General features: G+C 32.9%; 1 protein-coding gene across 3 annotated transcripts; it reads left to right on the forward strand.

The window, feature by feature from the left end:
* Positions 1-15,134: 15,134 nt before the first annotated feature.
* Positions 15,135-25,722, forward strand: LOC129315868 (E3 ubiquitin-protein ligase RGLG4-like). Of its 3 annotated transcripts, none has more exons than XM_054959995.1 (13): positions 15,135-15,275; positions 15,378-15,670; positions 22,215-22,299; positions 22,511-22,651; positions 22,738-22,851; positions 22,947-23,044; positions 23,126-23,205; positions 24,242-24,347; positions 24,451-24,578; positions 24,758-24,884; positions 25,061-25,117; positions 25,198-25,304; positions 25,412-25,722. In XM_054959995.1, the coding sequence occupies exons 2-12, from the start codon at positions 15,389-15,391 to the stop codon at positions 25,282-25,284; spliced, it is 1,305 nt and encodes a 434-aa protein (XP_054815970.1). In that variant the 5' UTR covers positions 15,135-15,275; positions 15,378-15,388; the 3' UTR covers positions 25,285-25,304; positions 25,412-25,722. The 3 variants fall into 3 exon arrangements, with proteins under 3 accessions (XP_054815970.1, XP_054815972.1, XP_054815971.1); XM_054959997.1 differs by having other exon boundaries at positions 15,137-15,275; positions 15,433-15,670; XM_054959996.1 differs by lacking the exon at positions 15,135-15,275 and having other exon boundaries at positions 15,368-15,670.
* Positions 25,723-26,450: the final 728 nt, after the last annotated feature.

Below are 26,450 nucleotides of genomic sequence, written 5' to 3' on the forward strand. Positions count from 1 at the left end.
AAATGGCCTTCGCAAACTGCCTAAGAGGATCCTTTTTCGCGTTTTTGGGCTTTTCACGTTCTGAGATATGTTCACGTATTCAATGGTTAAAATCATAAATTTCGTGTCATAAAACAAATCATAAATACTGGCCCGTTACTTCAGTAAGAAGAGCTAGTCTTCTACAAAATAATGAGCTAATTTTGAATCTTTTAAAAGAATACTTACATTTAATATTTAATAATATCTCAAATAGAATTATTTTTAATAAAAAATTTAGTAAAAAATAAAAAATATCATAAATATCGCTCACCTCCACGCTTGCACTTATAAGCATAATCCATGTAGAGTTTTCTTTTTTCTTTTTATAAAATCCATGTAGAGAATGCATTCCCTATGTATAATATATTAAAAAAAATATTGTTGGTGTCATGTTATTAGTAGTAATCTTTTTTAAAGCACAATTAATTATTAGATGTAGACATCTCATCTTGCAGGATTCAAATATTTCATCATATTGTGAAGGACTGGTTCGTTCCACTAAATCTAATCCCAATTGATTAATAAATTGCATATTGATAATTTTGATTACATGTGAAGATGTGTTTCAAGATTTGTAATTCAAACCAAACTTAATTAAATCAATCAATTTTGAAAAGAAAAAAATTGGACATATAGTCAATTTTAGAAGGAATCCATTTTTTTAAAATAGGTTAAAATGATTTGAAAATTATAATTACTTTTTTTTTAGTTTTTTTAGGAAAAGTTATTATAAAGTTCCCCGTACATTTTAAATACCTAAAAGTCTCACCAATTGTATAAATGGCTAAGGTCCTTATAGACTTAGTTGTGAATAAATCTTTTTGTGAATTGACCAAGTTACCCTTGTTTGAAAAAAAAAGGGAAATTGATCTTTGATTCTCTTCTATTAATCGAGCACTACCTTTCTAGTAATAAGCAATTCATTTTGTAAAGTCTCTAGGCATGAAAATGTCAAAAAGAAACTCAATCAAATGACAATGAATAAAAAATCTCAATCTGCACCAATCATGACATTTCGAAGGGTTTAAGAGAAACAAGGTATTTGATCATTATAGTTCAATTACCAACAACAAGAAGGCTATAACCCATTGTTTGGTTGGAAGGAAGGAGAGACCCTCTTATTGTTTGGCATTACAAAGGGCAGACCCTCCTCTCCAAATTGGGGGATTTAAAAAGATCCCTCCCCTCTTCCTCCCTCCCTTCTAACCAAATATAGTATGACGGGAGGTGAAATCACATCCGTCGTTAACCAAACTTAAACTCGTCTAATTAAAAATAACTCTTATGAATAAGAATCAACCATGGCCAAGATTAATTAAATCATTTAACTTGGAAATAAAAAGAGTAATTGGATCCCAAAAATATGTGAAAACAAATGATAAAGAAATGATGCTTGAAAGCACTTAAAATTCATGATAGAATGGATTGCAAAAACATAGAAATAGGTTAAGCATTTAAAGTTAGTTCAAATACGGGCAAAACATGCATTAAAGCAAAACTGTGCATGTTTGTTGTCGCTTGTGGCATAAAGGCCACTCGTCACGACCAACAAGACTATTTGCCACGACGTATATGTAATTACAATGTAGAAATGAAAGCCCTTAATTTAAACTTTTAGAGCACCTAGTTAACCACCCAGATCTCCATTTAAAGTTATCCAAGTGTCTACACAAAGATAAATAAGATATCTACCTAATGGCCTCGATTTCAACTTAATCCAATATTAAACAAGAATATTGGAACACTTGATGCCAAGACAATTCTTTACTCCAAAGGCACCTAACCAAGTGTCTCCCTTCTACAAGCCATAAACCATTACATTCCACTTACATAGAACTCATTCATGTATAATTCATATCAACATTATCGTATCATGATTTTGCTAGATGTAAAGATAATTAATCTTCTAAACACATTTGCATAGTTGGCCTTTCCCAAAACATAAGGCCAATCAACCAAAAAAGCCCAAGTCAACAAATAGGGCTAACATGCAAATGTTATATAAGTCACAAATACAATTCAACCCCTATGATAGCAAAAATATATATTCAATTACACTGTAAGAAGACTGGAGAATTACAATAGCACATTATAGTCCCTAGCCTTGGAGGCTTCCTCTTTTCCTTTTGCCTTAGCACCTCCTGGAAAGATATTAACAAACAGGAGCGAGACTCTACAATTTCAGTAACCAAGCAATTTAATTAAAACATATAAAAGTGTGGCATCAATATAAGCAAGCTTGATACACACACACACACACACACACACACACATCAAACAAGGCAATCCATGCACTCACTACAATGTATTAACATGTTATAATTTGCACGATCAATGCAACCACCTTATACCATTCCTTATATCACCTAACCAAATACACGGGCTACTAATTCATATAAGTCTAACCTGTATGACTAGGCTAGCCCCGCTCTTCAATTGTGAGGGATTACTCAGCCAAAGATTCTCATACTCACTCTCAAACCATGAATTTCCTATAACATCCTCTAAATAACAAGTAGTAAGATTCCCTTTACTAATCCACATTGAACTAATCCAATTAACTTTTAAGTTGTAATTTGTAGAAATAGGATTTCAAGTTTTTTATAATTCAAATTACTTAAATATCACTTAAAAATTCTTTAATTAGAGTGAAATATTGTTTTGAAAGCATGAAATGCCTCATAAAAGTGAAAAGACTCAAAATTAGTCAAAAAACATCAAAGAGTGGAAAAATAGGAGAATGCGCCATAGTTGTCCTTCTCTGTGCCACGCTTTGTGGCATATTGCACGTTATCAGACAACATTTTATTGTCAAATAATAGCAACTAAGGGCAACTTTTGACGAGCCTCAATTCTCCATCAAACATCCGAATAAGGTGATTTAGATGTCTAATGAAAGCTCTTTTTATAATCTAGGTAATGAAATAGGTTTTACTTTTAAATTATATCACACGAGGAAGATGGACACCAAAACATATTTTCATATCTTTACACACTCTTCACAGCTCAAGGGTATCCAAAACCCCACACATGTGCCAAATGTTGTAGCTAATACTCAGAATACATTTAATGAACTTAGGACTATCTGTACAACACACCATATGCACATATTCTTAACAACCCTAAATTTTCAACCCCTTAAATACCAAAAATAAAAGGTGAAGGTTTTAGCATTGCAGAAATCATTAGATTTCAAATTTAATAATATAACAATATTTTCTATACTTACACTAGTATTTCTTAACCAACTTACATATAATATTACAAGACCCAAAATACATCTCAAGATTATAAACAACAACATAGTACAAGTGTATATAAAATGCATCCTAATTGACAATATGCTATATATTATATAAAATAAATAGAGTTATGAGGCTTTACAGTAGGAATATACAAATTCCCAAGCCTTCAAGTCTTTCCTTTATCTGCACCGAAACTATAGCCTATAAAATATTAAAAGATAGGGTGAGTACAATTATTTAGTTACCAAGGTACATCTAACATTTCAAATTTTAACTCTTAATAAGTTGGCAAGATAATCAAGTTTAATTTGTTAAATAGAGTTAGAGAGTATTTAAGGAGGGTTAAGATAATGTGGTATGTGATTACAGAGAACTAATAGATATTTTGGGTTGTGATTTCAACCTTAAAATCAAGTTTTGAGTGAAGTCGAGCCACCCAAGTAGAAAAAAGTGAGAAAAATAAAGAAGAATGACTCTATACTACATGTCTCAGCATGTGCACAATATGCCATAGTGCACGAGCCATAAGAATGTAAAGTTTAGCTTTATATACCATATACCGGGGCACATAATACACTTTTTGCAGAAATAGGTCACAAATCAAACTTCAAAATAAAGGAAAAGAAATTAGAAACGAAGAAAGCTTTATCAGGCTTCAATTTCAAAAAGGCTAAAGGCATTTTAAAGCTTTCAAACCCTAAGAGTAAGTCTCTTAACCTTTTTTCCTTCCTTTCCAACCCATTTTCTTAAGCTTTTGGTTAAGGTTTTAAATTTAGAGTTGATTTTCAGTCTATATAAGTTATAGATCTAAACCTATTAACTCAAATGGAGTTAATGAGAATTGTTTGAGATATTTAAATAAGTGATTGAGGGTTTTACATGTTTTTTTTGGGTGAGCCTCATTAATGTCTGAAAATAGGGCATTAAACTTGAGTTATGAGAGTTGTGGTATTAACAACCCCATGTGTGATTAATTATGGTTAGTTGGGGATGGATATAAGTAATATGCTTAATGAGTAAGCCTAAATGTGAGAAATAAGGGCTTTTGATATTTTATGAATGAAAAGTGAGAATTTGAAATGTGTTTTTAGTAATGCTAATCAAGTTTGGACTTAATTAATTATAGATTAATCATCTGGGCATCATATTTAGCATGGAAAACAAGCTTGGAAGCAAGTTGCTAAAGGGGTAAACTTTTAACTTCCTAAAGGTTTGAGGTAATCGAGGGAACCTATCTTGGATAGTTGTTTGTTAATTATATTAAAAGGTGAAACGGGGTTATTTACACGTACGATTGTGATTGTAAATGTGAAAGCATGCCATGAATCACATGATAGTATATTAACTTTGATTTTTCTAAAGTTTAGAGTTGAACCCAAAATGATTTATAAATTATGACATATAATTTAAATAAGAAGTGCGTGATATGTGATGTTAGCATAGTTGTATTGACATGTGAGTACTATATGTGTGGCTAATTAAGAACTTAAAGCATGTTATGAAATTAAGAAGTAAAGTAGATAATGGTTGTAAAAATGATATTCATACTCATTTAAGTAATGTAACATCCTAGAAAACTAACTAGGATTAAGTTGAGTAAAAGAGTAATTAAATAAATTAATGTGGTGTGTAGTTAGATAGGTTTGATAAGTATGTTTGATTACAATTTCAGCCTTAAATTCAAATCTAAAGTAAAGTTAGGCCATTTGGGCATCAAAAGGTGAGAAAGTATTAAAGTAGGGTCCTCTATGCCACATGCCGCGGTGTAAGGGACCTCCGCTGTGGCGGATGAAGGCAACCAATAAGGATGGGCCTCTTTGTGTCATACATCACAGGGAGGGGCTCTATGCATTGTGGCACATGATCAATTTTCTACTTAAACTAGTTCTTGCTTTGTTTGAAAATCAGAAGAGAGGAGAAAGGAAAAATGAGAGCATGCTACTACCTTTAGTAGGGCACGAATTTGAGGATCATTGGAGACATTTTGGAGCTTTTAATCACCTAAGGTAAGTCTTTTATGCCCTCCACTTCCTCCCTCCCTCTATTTCTTAAAGATTAAAGTTAGGGTTTGTGTTAGAGTTATAAATTTTAGTCTATATAAGCTATAGGTCTAAAACTCATTAGCTAAAATAAGAATAAGAAAAGTTGTTTAGAGTATTTAAACCTCACACTAATAGTTTTATGAGTTGTTAGTTGTTGAGGACTATTAATATCCAAAAATGACAATAAATATGGTTCATGGAGTTGTGTTGAAACTATTAATAGTGGTTTAATGGCTCATTTATGATAATATGGGTTATTGGGACTTAATAAACCCAATAGGTATGATGATCAGTGGAGATTATATTATTGTATAAGCTGAAAGGATGAGTTAGTATTGAAAATTATTCAAATTAGAGCATTAATGGATACTCTTGTAAATTAATTATAGATTGACTATTTTGGCACCATTCATGCTAATTAGAAAACTTTGGAAGTTGTGTCTTGATGGAAAACTTTTGACCTCTCAAAGGTTTAAAGTAATTAGAGAAAAATTTAGTTTGTGTAGTTGTTTATTAATTAGTTATTTATTGAATTTAATGATTTGGAACTTGCTTGGTATTTTGAATACCTATTGATGCAAATTTGGCACTGTTTGAAGTTGTATGGAATTGTTGAAAGCAATATGTATATTTATACATGTGTAATTAATGATGATGATTAAGAGTATGTTATTATATGATATTGGTATATATAGTATAGTGGAGAAAGAGAATTATGTGAACATGTTATCATATGATTAATGTGTGTTGCATGACATACAACTTGTTATTATTGCATAGAATAGTCATTGATGGAAGTTTCTCTTAAGAAGAGAAGCAGATTGATAAATCTACATGGTAGTGGTTGTAACGTCCTAGAAATTTAAACCCAATTAATTGAGCTTAAAAGGGTAATTAAGTTTATTGATGTGGTATGTGGCCAAAGGGGTCCAATTTATGTAATTAATTGTGATTTCAGCCCTAAATTCGGATTCGAAGGAAGTTGGTATGGTGTGCAGCACATGGCCAAAAATTTGAATAAACTAATTCGCGTTTGAGTGTGAAAATAGAAGAGGAGAAAAGGAGAAAATGAAGAACACAACTTGGCTCTGTTAGGGCACGCAGATTAAGGATATTTAAAAGCTCCCCAACACCTAAAGTAAGTGTAATGTGCTTCCTTCTTCTTCTCTACTTCATTATTATGAAGAGTTGAGTTAGGGTTTGAGTATTGATGGTGATTTTTGATTCATATGAGTTATGGATTCAAACCCATTAGTTAAAATGGATATAATAGAAGTTGTCAAGGGTATTTAAACCTTAAACTAATAATTTTGTGAATGGTTAGCTGGGAAGAGCCATTAATATGCAAAATTTAACATTTATGAGGCAGTTGAAGGATCATTAATGATGGTTTAATAACTCATTAATGATAATGTGAGACAATGAAACCTAGTGAACTTATTGGGTGTGATGGGCAATGAATTTATGATTTTGATAAAAAGGAGTATGTGGGATTTAATATTGCTAATCACCCTAAAATGGAATAATAATAATATTCTTATGAAATGATTATAGTATGATTCAATTTGACACCATCCAAGCTTGAAAGAAGCTTTAGAAGTGGTTATTGTGAGGGGAAAAATTTTGAGCTCTCGAAGGTTTCAAGTAAACTGAAAAAATATAGTTTATATAGTTGAATATTAATTGTTGGAATGGTTAATTTGAAACATGATTGATATTTTGAACTCTTGATGCAATCTTTAGCAATGTGTTGAATTATACATGAGGTTACTCTTGAAAATGAATTTTTATGCACGATACACATGTGTGAATTAATGATGATAGTTGACAATGTAATGTTGCAAAAATGTACTATATGTGGTATAATGGTTGTAGAGTTATTAGAAGTGAGAAATTGATGTGGATATGTTATGGGATTGTGAATTGAGTCACATTTGAATAATATATGTAACATGTACATAGCATGATCATGGGAAGGAGTTTGCCCAATAAGAGGAATAGTTGGTAAGTCCATGTGGCATTGGCGGTGACCGTTAGAATCGAGAGCTTGCCTTGGCACTAACCATTAGAATCAGGAGGTAGCCCTTATCTCATGGTTGATTTGGAACTGTCCTGATTGTTCTATGAGGAACTTAAACTTAACTAGTCTCCATTTGTTCATGAAGAGGCTAGATTAAATGTACGACCCCCATGATTGTTAGTATTGGAGGAAATTGTGTTACACAAGTGAGTGAATTGACCCTAACTCGATAGCTCCTCACAAGTCAAAGGCTAGGTTAGTCTATCAAGGATATAGCCACTTAATAGCTATCGATTTCATGTCAGAAGTAACAGGAGGGTATAAGGCTGGCAGTTGATCATGCATTTAGATCCAACTACATGGTTGCTAATTGTGGTTCAGCATGTGTTCGGGGTGCATGGCAAATATTATTATGACCTCATATTCTGCATTGTCATTAATTATAGATATATGTGCTTTATGTAAAACCTTTAATTTTTAAACACATAAATAGCACATGCTTAACCTTAAGGTAAAGCTTCTATGATAATTCTAACTAATTTAATCAATAATAAAAGAGATCATAGAAATAAAAAGATTAAACCTGGCAATATAAAAACTCAAAAAGTTAAGTAAGGAAAATCCTATTGAGATGGGATTTCATTAATTATGTAATCTCAAAATCAAACTTAAAAGGTTATTTAAACATTATAAATCAGAGTAAAAAGTATTTGGGAACATAAATATTAATTAGAGTTGAAAACAAGTTAAAATGAAATAAAAGGGGGTCATTTTCACTTAATAAGGGTACGTGGTTGCGATTGAAACATAATAAACTATGGTCAATACTTTCAGTGAAGACTTGGCTACAGCTAATTCCCTTTTGGCTGTAGCCAAATGCTCTCAGTTACCCTTTAGCTGCGGCCAACAATCTTTAAGCTATGATCAAGACCTCATGACAGCATCTATCATGATAGCTCCAAATCATAAATTTCTAACACACATAACGTTTAACTTGAATATCTGATTGAGGGGATTCAAGTGCCCACATGTCAAAAATTTCATAATTTAGCTAATGATTTTGGTTTCATATCAATCCAACATTAGATGAAGAATTTAGACACCGGGAACCAAAATTTCACATTTTTACCTCTAAACCATCAATCAAGTGTCCAAATCTCAAACCATAAGCCATTAGCCCATATAAGGGCTTGAACCATACTCAATAAGTCTTGATACACGTGTCCAAATAGTTACAAGTATCAAATAACTCTTAATACAAGAATTGACCACTCAACCTCTACAAAACACATAATGAGGGGATGAAAATGTAATTTTTTACATTCAAGCTAAATAATCACCCAAAATATATAAAAATTATTTAACTTATTAAAATATACTTGTTCAAACTATCTTGGCCCGCTACTGTAGTCAGTTTAGGGGTTGAGACCCTACTATGACTAAAACAATCTAAAAATGCTTAAAATCAAAGTTTAAAGTTATAAATGCAAGTGGACTTCAAATAAATATAAGTCCATATGAAAGACTTTTAGTTGGCAAATATTGTATTCAAATTACATATAAAAGATGAAACTAGAGACACTACAATTAATTATTCAGTCTCTAACTTCATAAGCCTCCCTTTGCCTTTAGCTTAATCTTCACCTATAAACATTAAATTACGGGAATAAGATAAATATCTCAGTAACTAAGTAATTTAATCAAGCATATTAAAGTATGGCAATCACAACAATTAAGCGTTTAAAATAACATAAGGCAAATCAACATTATTCACAATACATCTTTAAAATGTGTTTCACATGATCAAATGCAATCGCCTTATACCATTTCTTATATCATTTGACTGAATCCATGAACTATTATCTCATATAGATTTAGCCTATGTGACTAGACTAGCCCCACTTTTTAATTGTGAAGGGTTACTCGGCCAAAAGCTCAAACACTCACTCTCGGACCATAAATTCCCCATATTCAAATTTGGATATGTCATAAATGCCTGACCCATACTGTCCAATCTAGTACCAGTGATACTGAACATTGTACCTAACCTATCCTACACCTGTAGGAGGTTGGCAATGCTAAACATATATAATAATGAAATATGCGAACCATTGTGCGTAAACTCAGTGAATACTACACCATATGGATTTAATCCCTCTACTATGTTAGGGTGAACTTTTACCCATTATGACCATGTAAGTTCAATCAACAAATACAAATGTAAGCTCATGCATATCATCATAGTAATTCATTATCCTCATAATTTTTAGAATTTGCATGCTTATCACAGTTTACACCATATTATAGTTTAAAATGGCTAGTTATATAATCAACTCATAGTTAATCTAGACCCACAATTCATATTTCAAATACCAAATAATATCTATATAAACACAATCATCAAGAATTTCATCACAAATATGCATCCATACCACATTTCTTTTAACATTATCAATTAAAACCACTCATCATGTTAACATATTCATCTCATAGGCAATTTAAGCTTAACATCTATATAATTATAATTAACAAACACTTCATTACAATGCGTCATGTTTCATGTTTAGGTAATAGTTCAAAACCAACATATTTATCTATAAACTTATTTTAAGCCATCCATAATAATGCTTAAAGTGTAAATGCAGACATAATGATATACTATACTTAAATTTCTGGTTACCTCAACTCTTGGTTTACCAATCAAGAGTACTCGTGAATATCAAACAGAGCCTCTAATAAGCTCAATAGCACCAATAATTGTCAATCTACAATCAAACACATCAATAATCATTAATGATTAATTATCTTTAATTAATTCTAATCAAAGCCTAAACCTAAAAATCTCATTGTGGTCATCTGTTCATAATCAAATCCATTTTTAGGTTACATTAGTTCACTTAGGCTCTCATTAGTTTAATTAACACCTTTAATTAACACCATTAATAAATCATAACCTTTTTTTCTTAACTAATTAGTTTTAGGATTTACTTCAAACCTCATTTTAAAATCCTAAAACTTCATTAGCATTATAACTCAAAGGTTAGACACTTAAATAAAACTTCACTAGCCATCTGATCTAGCCTAATTTTTAAATTATTGTGTTTGAGAAGGAGGAAGAAGGAGGAGGGAGAGTGAAAAAAGACATAGAGTGGGTAGAAGGCTTGAAGTAAGTAGTGGTGATTGATGTGAAATAGAGGAGACGAGGAGATTTGGGCAAAAAAGCAAGATTTTAAAAACTAGATAAGATCGGCCGGTTCAATCGGTTCAACCATAAACCAATTATTGGTCCGGTTCGATTGAGGCAGAAAAATCAGAGAGTAATTGAACCGGTTAAGGATCAAAAATTGGTCAACGAACTGGGAAAATCAGGAAAAGTGAATGGTTGACTGATCAATTGATTTGAGTGACTAGATCTAAAAAAGACAAAGGAAAACCGACAGCAAAACTAAAGAAGAGATGAAGAAAAGGAGTATAGTAAATCACTACCTTAATGCGCTTTTTCTCTTAACAAAACTACTAGATATGCCCTAAAGGTTAAAGCTTTCAATGGATTGAATGGAGATTTGTGGCATTCTATATAGTTTAATGGCAGTAACTTAGAGAAAGGGAGGAAAGAGCAAGACGACAGGATGGGAGGTTTTTTGCTTTTGTCTATTGATGTAGTACAAATAAACATTAAGTTGTTCCTCTCTCCACGTGAATGCATCATTCAACATTGATTTTATTATTATATTATATTATTATTTATATTAATTAATTAATTAATGTAATTAAAGATGGAAGCAGTGGGTGGGAATAGGGCCGTGCATGGGCAGGGTCGGGTAGGGTATACCCTTAACCTGATGCTCTGCCCTAAATGTCTTTGGGCCAAAAAAACATGCCGGAAGCCCAATCCTGCCCGAAAGATGCCCATTTATGAAGGGGTCGGGTGGGTAAGGTTGTTCAAAGATCGAGCATGTCGGGTTAGTGTCCAATTTATTATTCTTTTTTTGAGTAGGTAGAAACTTTTTATTGGACCAAAATATATTAAAATTGGGCTCAAATTAACCCCTAAAAAACCATTTCCAATAACAAAATCATGGACTAAAAAATCTTTTCTAGCAACAATATAACTAAAAATGAAAAAAATCAATAAACTTGGAAATGCCATACCCAAATATATATTGAAAAGAGAGAGAGATTTTCAAATGTAGTGACCATCAAAATGATTTGTAACATGAGGTTGATGCTTAGTCTTTGTGCATCTTCGAATTGTTGGAACATCAAAGAGTAAGAGATCAAGAGTAGTAAAGCAATCAAATCCAGAGCTTAGGAATCAAAGACCAGAGCATAAAACCATCAATTAGAGATCAAAGCAACATGGCCTCAACACAAGAAGAGATGAGACAGCCTCGACGATGAAAGACGAGCAACAGACTAAAGGTAGACATAATCTATGCAATACCTTCTCAGACAATAATGACCATAAGTTAATGGGCGGTTGAAGGTGAGAAGAAAGAGGTGAGGAGCTAAGACCATGATACGGAGTCGCTGAAATGTCACACATGACGGACGAAGTCGTTAAGCTAAGACGAATGTAAGAATGATGCTGTGAATCATGGGTGGTATTATGGTCGACGAGTGAGTAGTGTGGTGGTGTGATTGTACAAGATGCGAGTTCGAGTGTGTGCTGCAAGGAGAGGATAAAAGAGGAGAGGAGATAAGAAGAGAGAAAAGGAAGACGGCTAAATTGAGAAAAAGTTGAAGACTTGAAGCTAGGGTTTCAAGTTTCATTTCAAACTCCCACTTTCAGCCAACAAATGATGCCATTTTTTTTGAGAAAAATAATATATAGCCTTGGGCTAGGTAGGGCTAACTGGTTGGACACCCTAGCCCTAAACCCTACCCAACCCAAGGTTCGGGCTTAGCCCGACCATGCCTATTTGTTTTCGGGCAATTTTTTTGGGGCATGGGTAAGGCCAAAAACCATCGGGTCAAGTCAGCCATTTCGGACTTCTTGCACAGCCCTAGGTGGGAAGGCGAAGCGGGAGGGAGTTTTGTTTTTTAGCCAAATTATTGCTTGGGTATTGCAAAAGTTTGAATGAAAATCTACATTAATTATTAATATTATCAAATGCTATGTTTTTAACAAAACCACTCTTATTAATTTATACTATTTATGCTTATAAAAGTTGGGGGGAATGAAATAAATCTAGTAAATTATTACTCTTATAATTATAATAAAATTAAAAGAAAAAATTATTAATAATAAGAAAAATTATATATTTAAGTTACTAGTTATCAATTAAATCAAGATATGTGAATTTTTTTAAAATTATTTATTCTATAACAAATTATTTTTAATTGACATTATTAACGCATTAAAATTTATTTGTTTTAATTTTATTGGATAAAAGTATATTAAGTATATAAGACTAAGTATTTAAACTGTACCTTTTGTAAATTTTCTTTATCATTCGACAACCATTTTTATTTAAATATTACTTTTTATGATTATAAATGAATTTATTTTATGGTTTATATATATACATATATAAAAGTTATTTAAAAATATTAAATAAATCCTAACTAGTTCAGCCACGGTTCAACTATTAATCCTTAAATCAGTATATTGTTTAGTTCAATGACTGGCCTAATTTTTAAAACCTTACAAAAAAGAGATGGAAAGAAATTTTTAATATTTTATTTGTGATATTTGCAAAACTTTGAAAAAGAAATCTTTTTTTATATTTTTTTGTTTAAAACTATCTTAAATTTGTATTTCTTTATATTTTTAATTAATTAAATATATTTTTGTTAAAATATAATTTACATTTATGTGAAATTGTCATTAGAGTTCGAAAGAGTAATAATATTCATTTGAACAATATAAATTAAACTTATACAACATTGAATTAAAATAAATTCTTAAAAAATTACCGCCAAGCTCAGATATGTAATTTGTACGTACTTAAAAATTAATTTTTTAAAAAATTAATTATTTAATATTTAAATAATATCCTGCCCCCTTAGTCAAAAGTCTTGACTCTCTCACTACTAGTAATGAGGGTGGGCTAAATTATACAGTATGAAAATTCTGGTTTACCTAATCTTATTGAATTGGCAAAACATAAAACTAGTGTCTTGATTTATATCAATAAAATGTTTTATTTATAATAGATTTGATCATGATTTAATTACAATTTTTTCTATTAAACCTTAAACCAATACTTTGATTGAAGTGTTTAGATTTCAATTGAAAAAAAAATAATTATAGAAAAAATTGATTATTAAAATGTGATGAAGCTTAAATAAATTTTAAAAAATTAATTTTGATAAATTGAAGATGTTTGAATGATTTTTTAAAAATTAATTTTGAATGTGTAAATAAATAATATAAAAAAAGGAGTTAAATGGAGTTTTACAAATTGAGAAAATTTCAACTTTTTCAAAATAAAGTTTCACAAGTCAAATGAAATTTTATAAAATAAGGGTGTTTGGATAAATTTGTGTAAAATCATGATTTTCATTCCAGAGTTGATTCCCAAAGAGCATGCACACAGGAGCCGATTTTTATTCCCCTGGTAAATTGTCCCGTTTTGTTTTCTGCTTCTTTTTATCCATGCTTTTGTTGTTGGTTCACATTCTTTCTGCAAATGTCGTGAGCCACGCTTTGTACGTCCATCGTGTTTCACTCGTGTCTTGTGGATTCCGTGTTCAATCCAATTTGAGCTCGTGATTTACTATCAGTTCATAACAATCAAAGTAGGATTAACCCATTAAATTAATTACCTGATGATAATATCAATTCCACAATATTTACTGTCAGTTCCCTGGATTGATGAGCTCTCCCTTCAGTGTTTGGTTGTGATGGAAGAAACAACAAAAATGCAAATTTCCAGCAATAGTGGATTTTATGGCCTTTCTCATTTTATATATATATATATATATATATTAAATAGTTCTTTTTTTCTCTCACTCTCATTTTTCTTACCAAACATGCTTTAAAACATGGTTTTAATGGAAAATGATTTTCTCCTCTTTCTTTTCATCTTCTTCCTTTTTATCTTTCTATTTTTAACCATTAAATTAAGATTATTAGACGATTAAGATTTAATTTTTTTATAATATTTTTTAATTTTTTATATTAAGTTTTAACAATTCAAATTTTATTATAAAAATTAATAATATTAGCTTTTTATATTTTATCAATTTAAAACCTAACAGTTTACTCCCTCCGTTTAAAAATATATAACATTTTTAATCAAATCTCACCCTAATAAAGTATTTACTTATTTTTAAATTAACCCTATTTATTTTATATTTATCCTTATTAAATGCCCAACAATAAATATAAAGTCATTATCAATAGAAGTACTTTTGAAAAAAAAAACAACGATTACACCTCACCAGACTAAAAATATTTTATATTTTTTAATATTAAACTTTTTAAAAAATGTTTTATATTTTTGGACGGAGAAAGTATATTTTTTTAATAATTTAATATTTTTATAAAAAATCAAATTTAAACAGTATAATTTTTTTGTTAGTAGGTAGAAAAGTAAAATAAAAGAGGTTAGAGAGGAGCGGAAGCAGTACGAACTGCTGCCCATCCACACATAGTCAATTTTCTTTTCACTGCTATTTTTATTTCCACTCCAATCCGGTACTAAGCAAACGAGACGCTGGAGTTAACGCACATCCAAAATCCATTCTTGATCCATTTTCTAAGCCTGTAGACTTCACGTTTCCAACCTCAACAGTCAGGCTTCCCTCATACTCGTCGAGCCTTCTTCACGCTGCAAAGCTTTTGCTTATCTGTGAAGCCTAATTCCTATTTTGGAATCGGATTCTATCGCTACCGATCAAGCCAAATCCATAGAAAAAACAAATCGAGACAAAAAACAGAGAGCATCTGATTCTCCATTCTTTGTCCCTGATTACACGGCTTCGCTTTCTGTATTCTAGGTATTTCGCTTCTCTTGCTTTCTTGTCTATAATCTCGGTGTTTCTGGACTAATCAGACTCAAAACCTAGGTTTTCATTCAAATTTTGTGAGAAATTTTATAGTTGAAGATGCGATGGGCAACGTCAATGTTAAAAAGCGTAACGCTCAATTTTCCAGAAATGTTAAAGCGGAACGCAGAAGTAGTAGCTCATCCGACCTAACTAACCGATCGGTGCCTCAGCTTCCACGACCGCAGCAGCGGCAGGAGCAGCCGCCGCCGCCGCCGCCGATGATGATGCAGAGGAAATCGAGTAAAAATAACCGATCTTCGGGAGAAAGCTCCGTCGTAGCGGGGAAGGAATCTGCGAAGAAGAAATATGCTTTGATTCCCGATAACTTCACTACCCTAGAGCAGGTTTGAATTTTGATTCAGTTTCTCTAAAAAATTTCGTTTTGTCTGGTTGTTACTTTTTCTTTTATTTTTGGGGTGAAATTGTCTGGTTGTTGTTTGTTTTGTATTGGAAATATTTTGGTTTTGTTGCTCATACAAAAATAATAAAAAATTAAAACTAGTAAGTAATAATTAAAAAATATAATGAGTATGCATATTCCGAAAAAATCCTTTCTTTCACGCGAGTGAGTAGGTTTTTTGGAATGTTTTAATAATTTTCTTTTCTTTGTTTACACAGAGTTACTTTTATTTTCAAAACGATGAATTTCTCAATATTTCATAAACTTACTAAGCACGATGAAATTATTATTGGGCTTTGAAATTATTGTGCTAAAAAGTAAGTGAATTTTTAAAACAATAAATTCGATAATAAAGATTGCTATATATGACTCTCTTGGTTCTCATATTATTATGAATAAGGTAATAATAATTTTATAATGACCTATTTATTTTTTAATTAAATTATTATTATAACCCATTTAAGTTTTTCAATCTGAGTCAAGTTGAAAATTAATTTACCTTAATTATACACAATAAATGATTTTTTACAAAATAAAAAATGGTTATACTATAATTTAATTAAACTTAAAGCTTTAATATTATTTGCTTGGAAAATATTGTTGGAGGTGGAGCAGCTGCGTTGATGCAGCTGACTCAAATGTGTGTGTGTGTGTGTGTTTTTTTTTTTTTGAAAGGTGTTGTCTGCCACTGGGCCAGTGTCTTAGATATTGGTTAGACGAAGACTTTAAAGTCAAGTTGCTTTCGATCCTGTGATGAGGGCTCTTCTTTCAATGTGATTGCAAAATTTAAAATTCAAATTCGATTGCTGGTTCCTTTTTTGGCCAGATGGTACGCTGTAATGAATTTAAATAAATTCCATGAAAATTTATCTCCAAAACTATTAGCATATGTTCATGTAAGTATGGAAGTTTCATTGAACATTTTTCTGAAGAATAATTTTGAAAACCTTAATTGGACCTTATTAAATTATAATTAAAATATTCATTGAGGTCTTTTTATCAACATGATAATCTCTATGTTAATCGAATAAAAGTCAATTTTTTTTTTGGTGAATAAGATATGACTGGAATAATTAACTAGAAACTAGAAGTAGCATAAAATATTAGGCAAGTGGAAAATGGCGTGATCACACGTGTTGTGTAGTTTACAGCGTGATCCTCGTGTTGTGTAGGCCACATACCATATAAAAAAAAAAAAAACCAGAGGCTGCTTACCATGAAAACGACCGTGGCTTGTGTTTTTTGTCTTTGAGATGCATGTTTCGGTTTGAATGATGAATTTTTAATCTAGATGTGGTCTAATGTTTATCACTTCTAAGCTTAAAAATTCAATTTCATAAGCCAGAGTGATTTTGGCTCCCCAGGAAAACAGAAAAAAAGTCAATTTAGGTTGTATTTGGATTTCAGTTGAGTATGATTGATCATTGAAAAACTTGCTTAGTGTGATTGATTTAAAATATAATTGATTATATTATGTGGTGCATAATTGATTTATAAAATTGATTAATGATATTGATTTTAATCAAACCTGAAAAGTAAAATTGAAAATAAGGTAAAATCATATTTTTGTAAAAATATATCAAAATACTCATGATATATGTTAAAATTAATTATAAATTTAAAATCATGTTTTCAAAAAAAAATCAAAATACCTATTATATATGTCAAAATTAATTATCAACTTAAAATCATGAATTTTTTAAAAATATTCAAACATCTCATACTTGTCAAAATTAATTATGAACTTGAAATTATGGTTATTTCATGAGCTACTATTATTTGTTTTTTAATTCAATTTTTCAATTATACATTTCTAAAATTTATTCAAAAATCATGTAAATTATTTTACAAATTATATTTTTCTGGTTTATAATTAATTTTGACATAATAAGGGCTGTTTGTAAATTTTTAAGGAAATCATAATTTTGGATTTATAATTATTTTTAGCATGTGCAATAAGTATTTGGATTTTTTTAAAAAATATAATTTTAAATTTATAATTGATTTTACATAAGTGTTTGAGCAAGTTTTGTCAAAAAGGTGGTTTCCATGCAATTAATTAATTGTGAACGAAATCCAAGCAGGCACTTAATCGTACTCTCTATTGAAGAGCTCAACTCATTGGAACAATTGATAAATCAATAGCTATCTGTTAAAACATCGGAAAGGTGCTCTAGGATTTATAGATGCAAGTAAAACAGAGTACCAACTTTGAGAGAAGAAAAATTTAGCAATCAATGTATCAAAATTACACCTTTCAAAACTCCAGAATGTCAAGAGATGAGCGAGTCCGCGAAACTGCATACCACTATCTCTCTAGCCTCTTCCAGTTTCTTCTTCATCTCCAAGAGCTCCTCCAGATTGTTACACCCTTCCACATTAATCGCCTCCACATGTTCTTTCAAATTTACGTTAGTGGAGGCCGAGTCAAAAACAGAGGACTCCGTCACACAGCTCCCGGCTGTGCTGCTGGCGCCGGTGGTTGTCACAGTCATCGACGACGCTGCCGCCGCGGAGCTGTGAAGGAATTGGTCAATGATGGGATCGAAGGAAGGGAAGCCATGGGCGTAGGATCTTCCAGTAGGAGACAAGACCAGCACCGCAATGAGGGACCCAGAGATTTTGTGGTATTGCTGAGCTTTCTTGATCAGGCCCTTGCGGCGCTTCGAGAAGCAAACATACCTTGCTGATTTGTTTTCAATTTTCTTGATCTCCGTGTTCCGCTTGCCGGCTCCCATGGCGGCGGCGGAGGAGAAAATGATTCCCTGGTATCGGGAGGATGAGAACTGTGAAGTGAAAAAACGCAATGGTGTAGTTTTCCTGCGAAGATGGCGGTGGCGGGAATGAAGCTTAATTACTCAGGTAAGAAGCGAAAGGAAAGTAGAAAGTAAGAAGTGATTTAGCGGTGCTCCATTTCCTTCTCATAAATGATAAACCCCGTTACTTGCGCGTAAATCTCGCCCCTAACGGCTATATTTCTATCCCAGTTTAGGAAATTCTAATCGAATTCAGTTGGGCATTTATTTCCTGATTGTTTAGTAAATATTTAATTTGATACGAGTCAGATCAACAAAGTTATTCCAATACCCAATTACCCAGACCCCCCTAAAAAAAAAAAAAAGATCACCCGTATCGGATGATACCTATGCAATTTTTTTGGGGCAAGGAATGCTTATACATTTTTAATTCTAAACAATCTACTATTACCATCTGCCAAAGAACAATGCGCATCGCGCAATTTGTTTCTACAGCTTCTCAATCAGTTTTGAGTGAACACATTATTATATAGAATGGTTTAATATATAGAATGGTAGTCCCTAATCCCTATCCCTAGTCAATATACATGCTTGTCCCAAAAGCTGTCCTCTGTCTATCAACGCAGGGTCATTTCAAGAATTTCATGTTAGTACAACATCAATAACAAACCTTATCCCACTAGATGGAGTTGGCTTCATGGATTGTACGACATTATTGTGCTTTATCATGAGCCAAGCTTTTAAAAATAGTGTTAATTAAAAGGTTTTGTTTAACAACTTTTATAAGTGTTTTTTTGGCTTTCCTCTATCTCTTTTTATAAGACCAAGATTATTTGTTCTCCTCTCTTCACTGGTGCCTTCTGTAGCTTTCTCAATGCATGTCCAAACTATCTCCAATTGTTTTCTACCATTTTTCCTTGAAAAGATGCCACATCAACTTTTTATGATATATGCTCATTTCAAATTTTATTTTTTCGTGTATGCTCACACATTCATTTGAATATTCTCATTTATGTTACTCTAATTTTATGCTCTTGCTATATTTATAAAGCCCAAGATTCATCCCCATATAACGTGACTAATCTTGTAACAGTTCGATAAAACTTTCCTTTAAGTTTATTATATACTTTTCAATCACAAATAATTGTTTTAGCGTTTCTCCAATTAAGTTACCCAACTTGTATCCTATGTACAATATTCCCATCATGTTAAATAACAGCTCCCAAATATATAAACTATATCATTTGCAAAAAGCATGTGCTTAGGAATTTTCTGTTGAATATGCTCAGTCAAAATATTGAAAATCAGGTTAAACAAATAAGGAATCAAAGATGATCCTTGATGCAGTTTAATCCTTATAGGAAAGCCTTTTTGTTTTACTACCAGATGTTTTGATATTACTTGTTGCCCCCTCACGTATATCTCATATAGCTTTAATGTAGGCAACTCGGACTCTTTTTGTTTTCAAGGCTTTTCAAAGTACTTTTCTAGAAACACGGTCATATGCTTTTTTCAAATCAATAAAAATCATGGGTAAATTTTTACCTTTGTTTTGATACTTTTTCATTAATTCTCTTAGTGGATAAATCGTTTTTGTAGTCGCTTTACCTAGCATGAAGCTAAATTGATTCTTATAGCCAATCTCAACCTATGTTTAATCACTTTTTTCTAGAATTTCATTGTATGACTTATAAATTTAGTTCTTCTGTAGTTTATATAATTCTGAATCTCTTCTTTATTTTTGTAAATAGGAACTAAGGTGCTTCTCTTCCATTCATCAAGCAATTTTTTGGATCATAAGATCTCATTAAATAGTGTAATCAGCCACAACACTTTCATAAGGATACAATCAGGTCCATTGGTTTTACCATTTGCCATTTTTCATTTTTTTAAGAGCTTCCTTTACCTCACTATCATATATCCTTGGATAGAATGACGGATTATGTTCTCTTTTACAAGTTACTAACTCTTCTAAGTTATTAGACGAGCCCCCTCCATCATTAAAAAGTCCATAAAAGTAGGTCTTTCATATGTCTTTAATATCACCACCTGTAACCAAAACTCTTTCTTTTTCATTCTTTATGTACCTTACTTATTCTAGATCTTTTGATTTTCTTTCTCCACTCTTAGTAATCTTATAAATTTTTTGTTCTCTATCCTTTATCCCAAAACCATTGTAAAACTCTTTAAATGCTTTAAAATGAGTTTCGCTCATAGCTTTTTTAGTTTTCTTCTTAGCTGTATGATAACTTTATCATTTTTTTAGCATTATTGCACAAATGGATGGCTTTAAAACACTTTTTCTTATGTTTTGACTTTTTCCTGTATGGTCTCATACCACTACCAAGACTTCTCATTTCTCGAACCAAAACCTTTTGATTCTTCCAAAACTTCTTAGCCATATTCTCTTATAAGATGCTAGCACTTTCCTGAAGTTCCTAAATTCCTTTGGCCAAAAGATTTGGTTTGAAAATTTTTTGCTTCTCACCTTTTAACTGCACCACCTAAGCCTTGAGTATATTATGTGTTGGCACTTTTGATTTTTACTCTTAACATGCACATCAAAGACAAGGACCTTATGTTGTGTTGTTACGCCATTCCCTGGAATCACCTTACAATTTAACCAAGTCTTCTATCTATGTTCTTGACATAAAAGAAATCAATCTATAATCTTGAGGCTTTATTTTTGTAACTGATGAGATGTTTATCCCTTTTCTTGGAGCAAGTGTTGGCAATCTTGAAATCATAAAAGGAACTCAAGAATAGATTGTCCTTTATTATTTAGCTCCCCAAAATCAAAACTACCATGCACCCTCACATAATTACCTCCCTTCCTCCTGACATGACCATTAAAGTCTCCTCCAATAAAGATTTTTCACTTTGTGGTATGCTTTGAATCAACCCTTCTAAGTCTTTCCAAAACAATTTCTTAAGATCGGTTTCTGCCCTAACTTGAGGTGCATAAATGCTAATAATATTGACAGTCTCATGTCCAACGATCATTTTTAAGGAAATAATTCTGTCCTTGATTTTGTTTATTTCTACGACATTCTTCTTCCATTCCTTATTAACAGTGATATTGACCCCATTCTGTGTGCTTATGTTTCTTGTATATCAAAGTTTGAAACCATTAGTATCCATGGCTTGATCGGTTTATTTAGTTTCCTACAGGCACAAAATATTAATTCTTCTACGAATCCCAACTCCTACTACCACTGTAGATTTATAAGTTAAGGTCTCAGTGTTCCAAGTACCAAATATGATCTTGCTCATATGAACTAACTTTTTTAGTTGTGCTAGTCCAGGAGAACGAGGTGGTTTTTGCTCATTTAACACTACATTTGGGTGCCGATGCAGTGGTTTTAACTCACTTGTCATTGCACTTGAGCCTTACAGCGTGTTACTTATTGGCACGAAAGCATCTATTGTCCATATGCATGTGAAATTCAACAAAGTTTTATATTGGCTATTGAGAGCCTAATACAACCCTCCTCCTTTATCCGGGCTTGGAACCAACTATAACGTCAATGGAGTTTCAAGAATTTTAATGTCAGTAAAATGAATTTTCTGAATCATGTCATGTACGATAAATTAGAGTAATTTATATATTCATCAGTGAATTTTGTGTACAATAAAAAGATAAAGGAAGTATTTATGAGCAAATTCTAAACTATTGGCATATATGGATTCCACAGTAAACCTGAAATTTCAGCGGCCTTCTCTTTTATACAGGTTACTGCAGCCTTGAGGAAAGAAGGTTTGGAATCTTCAAATCTCATCCTTGGAATTGATTTCACTAAGAGCAACGAGTGGACTGGTAAGTGGCAATACATCACGCGCATGGTCACGCACTATATATATATATATATCCTGATGGTTCCGTGGCCATGATTGTGGACTTAAACTGGCATGGATATGGTTTCTGGTTTGATAAAAGAAATATGGGTTTAAATTACGCATTACCTTTTAAAATGATTTATCTTTCATTGCTCACCTCAGAAGCCAATGCATCCATGTTTTTATTAAAGGCAAAATGTCATTCAATAATAGAAGCCTGCATGCTATTGGAGCAACACCCAACCCCTACGAGAAGGCCATCTCTATTATTGGCAAGACCTTGGCACCCTTCGATGATGACAATTTAATTCCATGTTTTGGCTTTGGTGATGGTAAGTTCCAATCCTTGAGGAAGTCCACGGATCAAAGGAAATTTCATTCAGATTTAACTTCTGGTTTAATTATCATTCTTTTGCAGTTACCACCCATGATCAAGAAGTGTTTAGCTTTCACAGTGATCACTCATCCTGTCATGGTTTTGAGGAAGTCCTGGCTTGCTACCAAAAAATAGTTCCGAACCTGAAACTTTCAGGTTTTTTCATCTGCTTGTTCAAATATGATGTGACCTTAATCTTTAGCTTAAAAATCATGGCTGAAAGATATTTGGATGCAATTTTTGTTTTGAAGGGCCTACTTCTTATGGTCCGGTGATTGAGGCTGCAATAGATATAGTTGAGAAAAATCGTGGCCAATTCCATGTGTTGGTTATAATTGCAGATGGCCAGGTTTCCCAGGCTACCTCTATATATCTGAGCTGGTGAATGTCTGTCGCAAATCTTATTTGCTTGTTTTGGTTTAATATGAAGGTTACAAGAAGTGTCAACTGTGATGACAAAGAACTCAGTCCTCAAGAACAGAAGACCATCCAAGCTATTGTTGATGCAAGGTAGAAATAGAAAATTGATAAGGAGTTTCAAAAATCACTTTAGCTTAAAAGTTTATGTTGCTAACAAAAATTTTGTGAATAGTTTTATTGTCATCTCTGGGTTTAAAGCAGGCATGGCCATTTTGGCTTGGCCTGCTCCAAACCCACTTGTTTCAGCTTGATTGGGCTTTGTAAGTTAACAGGTAACTGTTAGTGTTAACTACTGAAACAAACTTAGAGACACGCACACACATCTTGCGCATGTAAATGCCTCTGGACATATGCATATGTTCATATTAAATTCTTGAATTCTGTTTTTGGTTTTTAATCAGCTCATTAGACCTTTTATTTATTGATTTGTTTTGTAGTTTATATGCTTCTTGCTCACTAATCTTTTATCAGTTTGTTTAATCCATTCCATGCTCTGTACCTACCTTGAACCCACAGGTTTGGGTTTGGGGAAAGACGACGTTCATGAGGGTAAGGGGTGAGAATGGGCAGCTTATAAGTGAATATAGTGGGGATATATAGCTGGAAAGAGAGAGGGGGGGGGGTGGGGGCACTATCCTGATCTGCTTCATTGTCATCCTTATCTTGAAGGGTGGATTATGTTAGAAACGACTTGAACTCAATCTGGTGATTTAAGGCTCATGAAAAATTTCATAGTCTCCAACAATTAGATAATGTAACCCTGAATGCTTACGTAATTGTTTTGATACCCTTAAATTTACAACTCATTGGAAGTTCTCATCTCGTAGCTGCACCAGAGCGACGATTCCAATGTAAAATTGAATTATAAAAACTTGCAGGTGCTTGATTAAATAGTAATACTGAAATGGTTCAGAGAAAAAGGTGAAAAGATATTCTGTATCGAGTTGAGAATAATGCTTGTCGTCTTGGTATTTATACAGATACAGACTAATTCTCCAACTAATTGCAGTTACATGTAACAATAAGTAAACATTCTAACTAAAGTGTAACAACTCTGAAGCAACCTACGTTACTTCCCCTGTTAAATCGTGATTTCTCCTTTCTAACTGATCATTTCTATTGCCAGTTCATATCCACTTTCGATTATTCTTGTTGGAGTTGGTGATGGACCTTGGGAAGACATGAGAAAGTTTGATGACAAGATACCTGCACGTGATTTTGATAATTTTCAGGTATAGCACAATGATGCTCAGAAATTTTGGATGGCGATACCTTACCTATTTGCATTGTTACCATCACCATCACTTGCTTACGTAGCATATTTCTTCTATGCAGTTTGTTAATTTCACTGATATTATGTCTAAAAATTCAAGCCCCTCTCAGAAAGAAGCAGCTTTTGCTTTGGCTGCTCTTATGGAGATACCGTTCCAGTATAAAGCAGCTATTGAACTTGGAATACTTGGGTAGGATTCGTATGCACTACTTAATTTAACTAGTTGGAAAGCGAAAAGAAAGTATAATATGCTGTGACTCTAGTCTGGTGACAGTTTTCATTGAAGCAACCTTGTTTCCTCTGTCGTGACCATTTGATTGAATTTGCCGTTTGACGATTGACTTTTTTCTTCTTTTCAATGGATAAAAGCCGTGTAACAGGAAGGGCAAAGAAAATAATTCCACGACCTCCTCCAGTTCCTTATTCTCGACCTGCACCACCGGCTCGTGTACCGAGTGATATACACTCATCAACAGATGATGAGCGAAATCAGCAGGTATATGAGACTAAAACCAAGAGTGCTGTTGTATGTTTGTTTTAATGGCTGCCTGATAATTTAAACTTACTGCACTAAAAATATGTTAAAACTTAACGAGCAAGTAATTGCTATACACTACTGCTTGCTTTGCTGACAAGTTTGAGGTTGTCTTCTGATAATTCTGATATTTATAGGTCTGCCCTATCTGCCTGACAAATGCAAAGGACTTGGCCTTTGGGTGTGGGCACATGGTGAGCTTCACTGAATTCAAGGTCTCCTTTCTCGTCTTTTCAGTCAGTTTCATGCGTTTTAACAATTCTTCAAAATGCAGACTTGCAGAGATTGTGGAGCCAGGTTAACCAACTGTCCCATTTGCCGAGAGCGGATCACTTCTCGTCTCAGGGTTTTCACCGGGTGATCATACGTGCAAGGGGAAGGGTATTTTTTTTTAACAGAGAACTAGAACTTGATATTCTTACCTTCAAAGTTTGATTGATCGGTCGAATTTATTAAATTAAACTGAAAATCTTACTATGTATCTTAAGGTGAACAGCTCAGGGGTTCATGTTTATGCACATTAACTAAAGTCAGAGTGTTGCTTCCTGATGGTTGAAGAATGGACCGGGATTTGCACGAGACTACTGTAATGATGGTGACTTGGATTTGTGGAAGATTTTATTTGTTTCATGTTGAGTGTTTTGAAGTTGTTTATAAGTTATAGCCATCGTGTAAATACCGTACACTTTCTTCTTTGATACCAACATGCTTTGAAGAACGTTGTGATATTTCCAAGGGCCAAGAGCTGCTTGCTTAGACTGAGGAATTGTGAAAAGCTCCTTGCGATCCATTTCAATAATTACTGGTTTAGGAGTGAAATCTCTCACAACTGAAACAGCTTTATCACGGGCTTTTAGCTCTGCCAAAGAACTACAGTCAGCAGTCACTTGTTCAAAGCAACCTTTCAGGAAACAACCTTTGTGATCCCTACAGATTAATCCAATGCCAGCACGAACAGATTTAGAAGAGAAGGCCCCATCATAATTTATCTTTATGGAATTATGATCTGGAGGCTTCCACTTAGGATAAATGGCAGTGTCAATACTTGGAGCAATATGATCCTTATAATTATGTTTCCAAAATTCAGATATTGCTGCATCAGTACAGCAAATAATTTTTGAAGGATTCAATTCCGCTGCTGAAAGCACATTAGTACGGCACGTTTTCCAAATATTCTGGGAAATGCGAGCGACATAGGCTTTGCCGAGGTCATGCTGGACCTACAAAGAAAATGAGAGCGCTAGTGGTGAAAGGGCTGGATACCTCAATGATCCATCCTGAACGACAGTGAACAGCCAAACCAGACTTTGTGTGTCCACTAACAACCCAAAAACGTGTGCTCAATCGACTCAGGGACAAGTTTGTGGGGTTGGGAGAACATTTCCTAGAAAAGAGTGCTTCCTTAGTGGCCAGAGCTTTATGTAGAAAGTGTTTGATCTTTGGGTGAATCGTAATCTTCCAAATATCAGTCCAAAAATAGTCTGGCCCTCTAACACTGTAGGATGCACCCTGTGGAAGATTAATCGA

This window comes from Prosopis cineraria, unplaced genomic scaffold (assembly GCF_029017545.1).
Source record: "Prosopis cineraria cultivar Desert tree isolate PC_DT_omini unplaced genomic scaffold, ASM2901754v1 PC7, whole genome shotgun sequence".
Lineage (NCBI taxonomy): Eukaryota > Viridiplantae > Streptophyta > Magnoliopsida > Fabales > Fabaceae > Prosopis > Prosopis cineraria.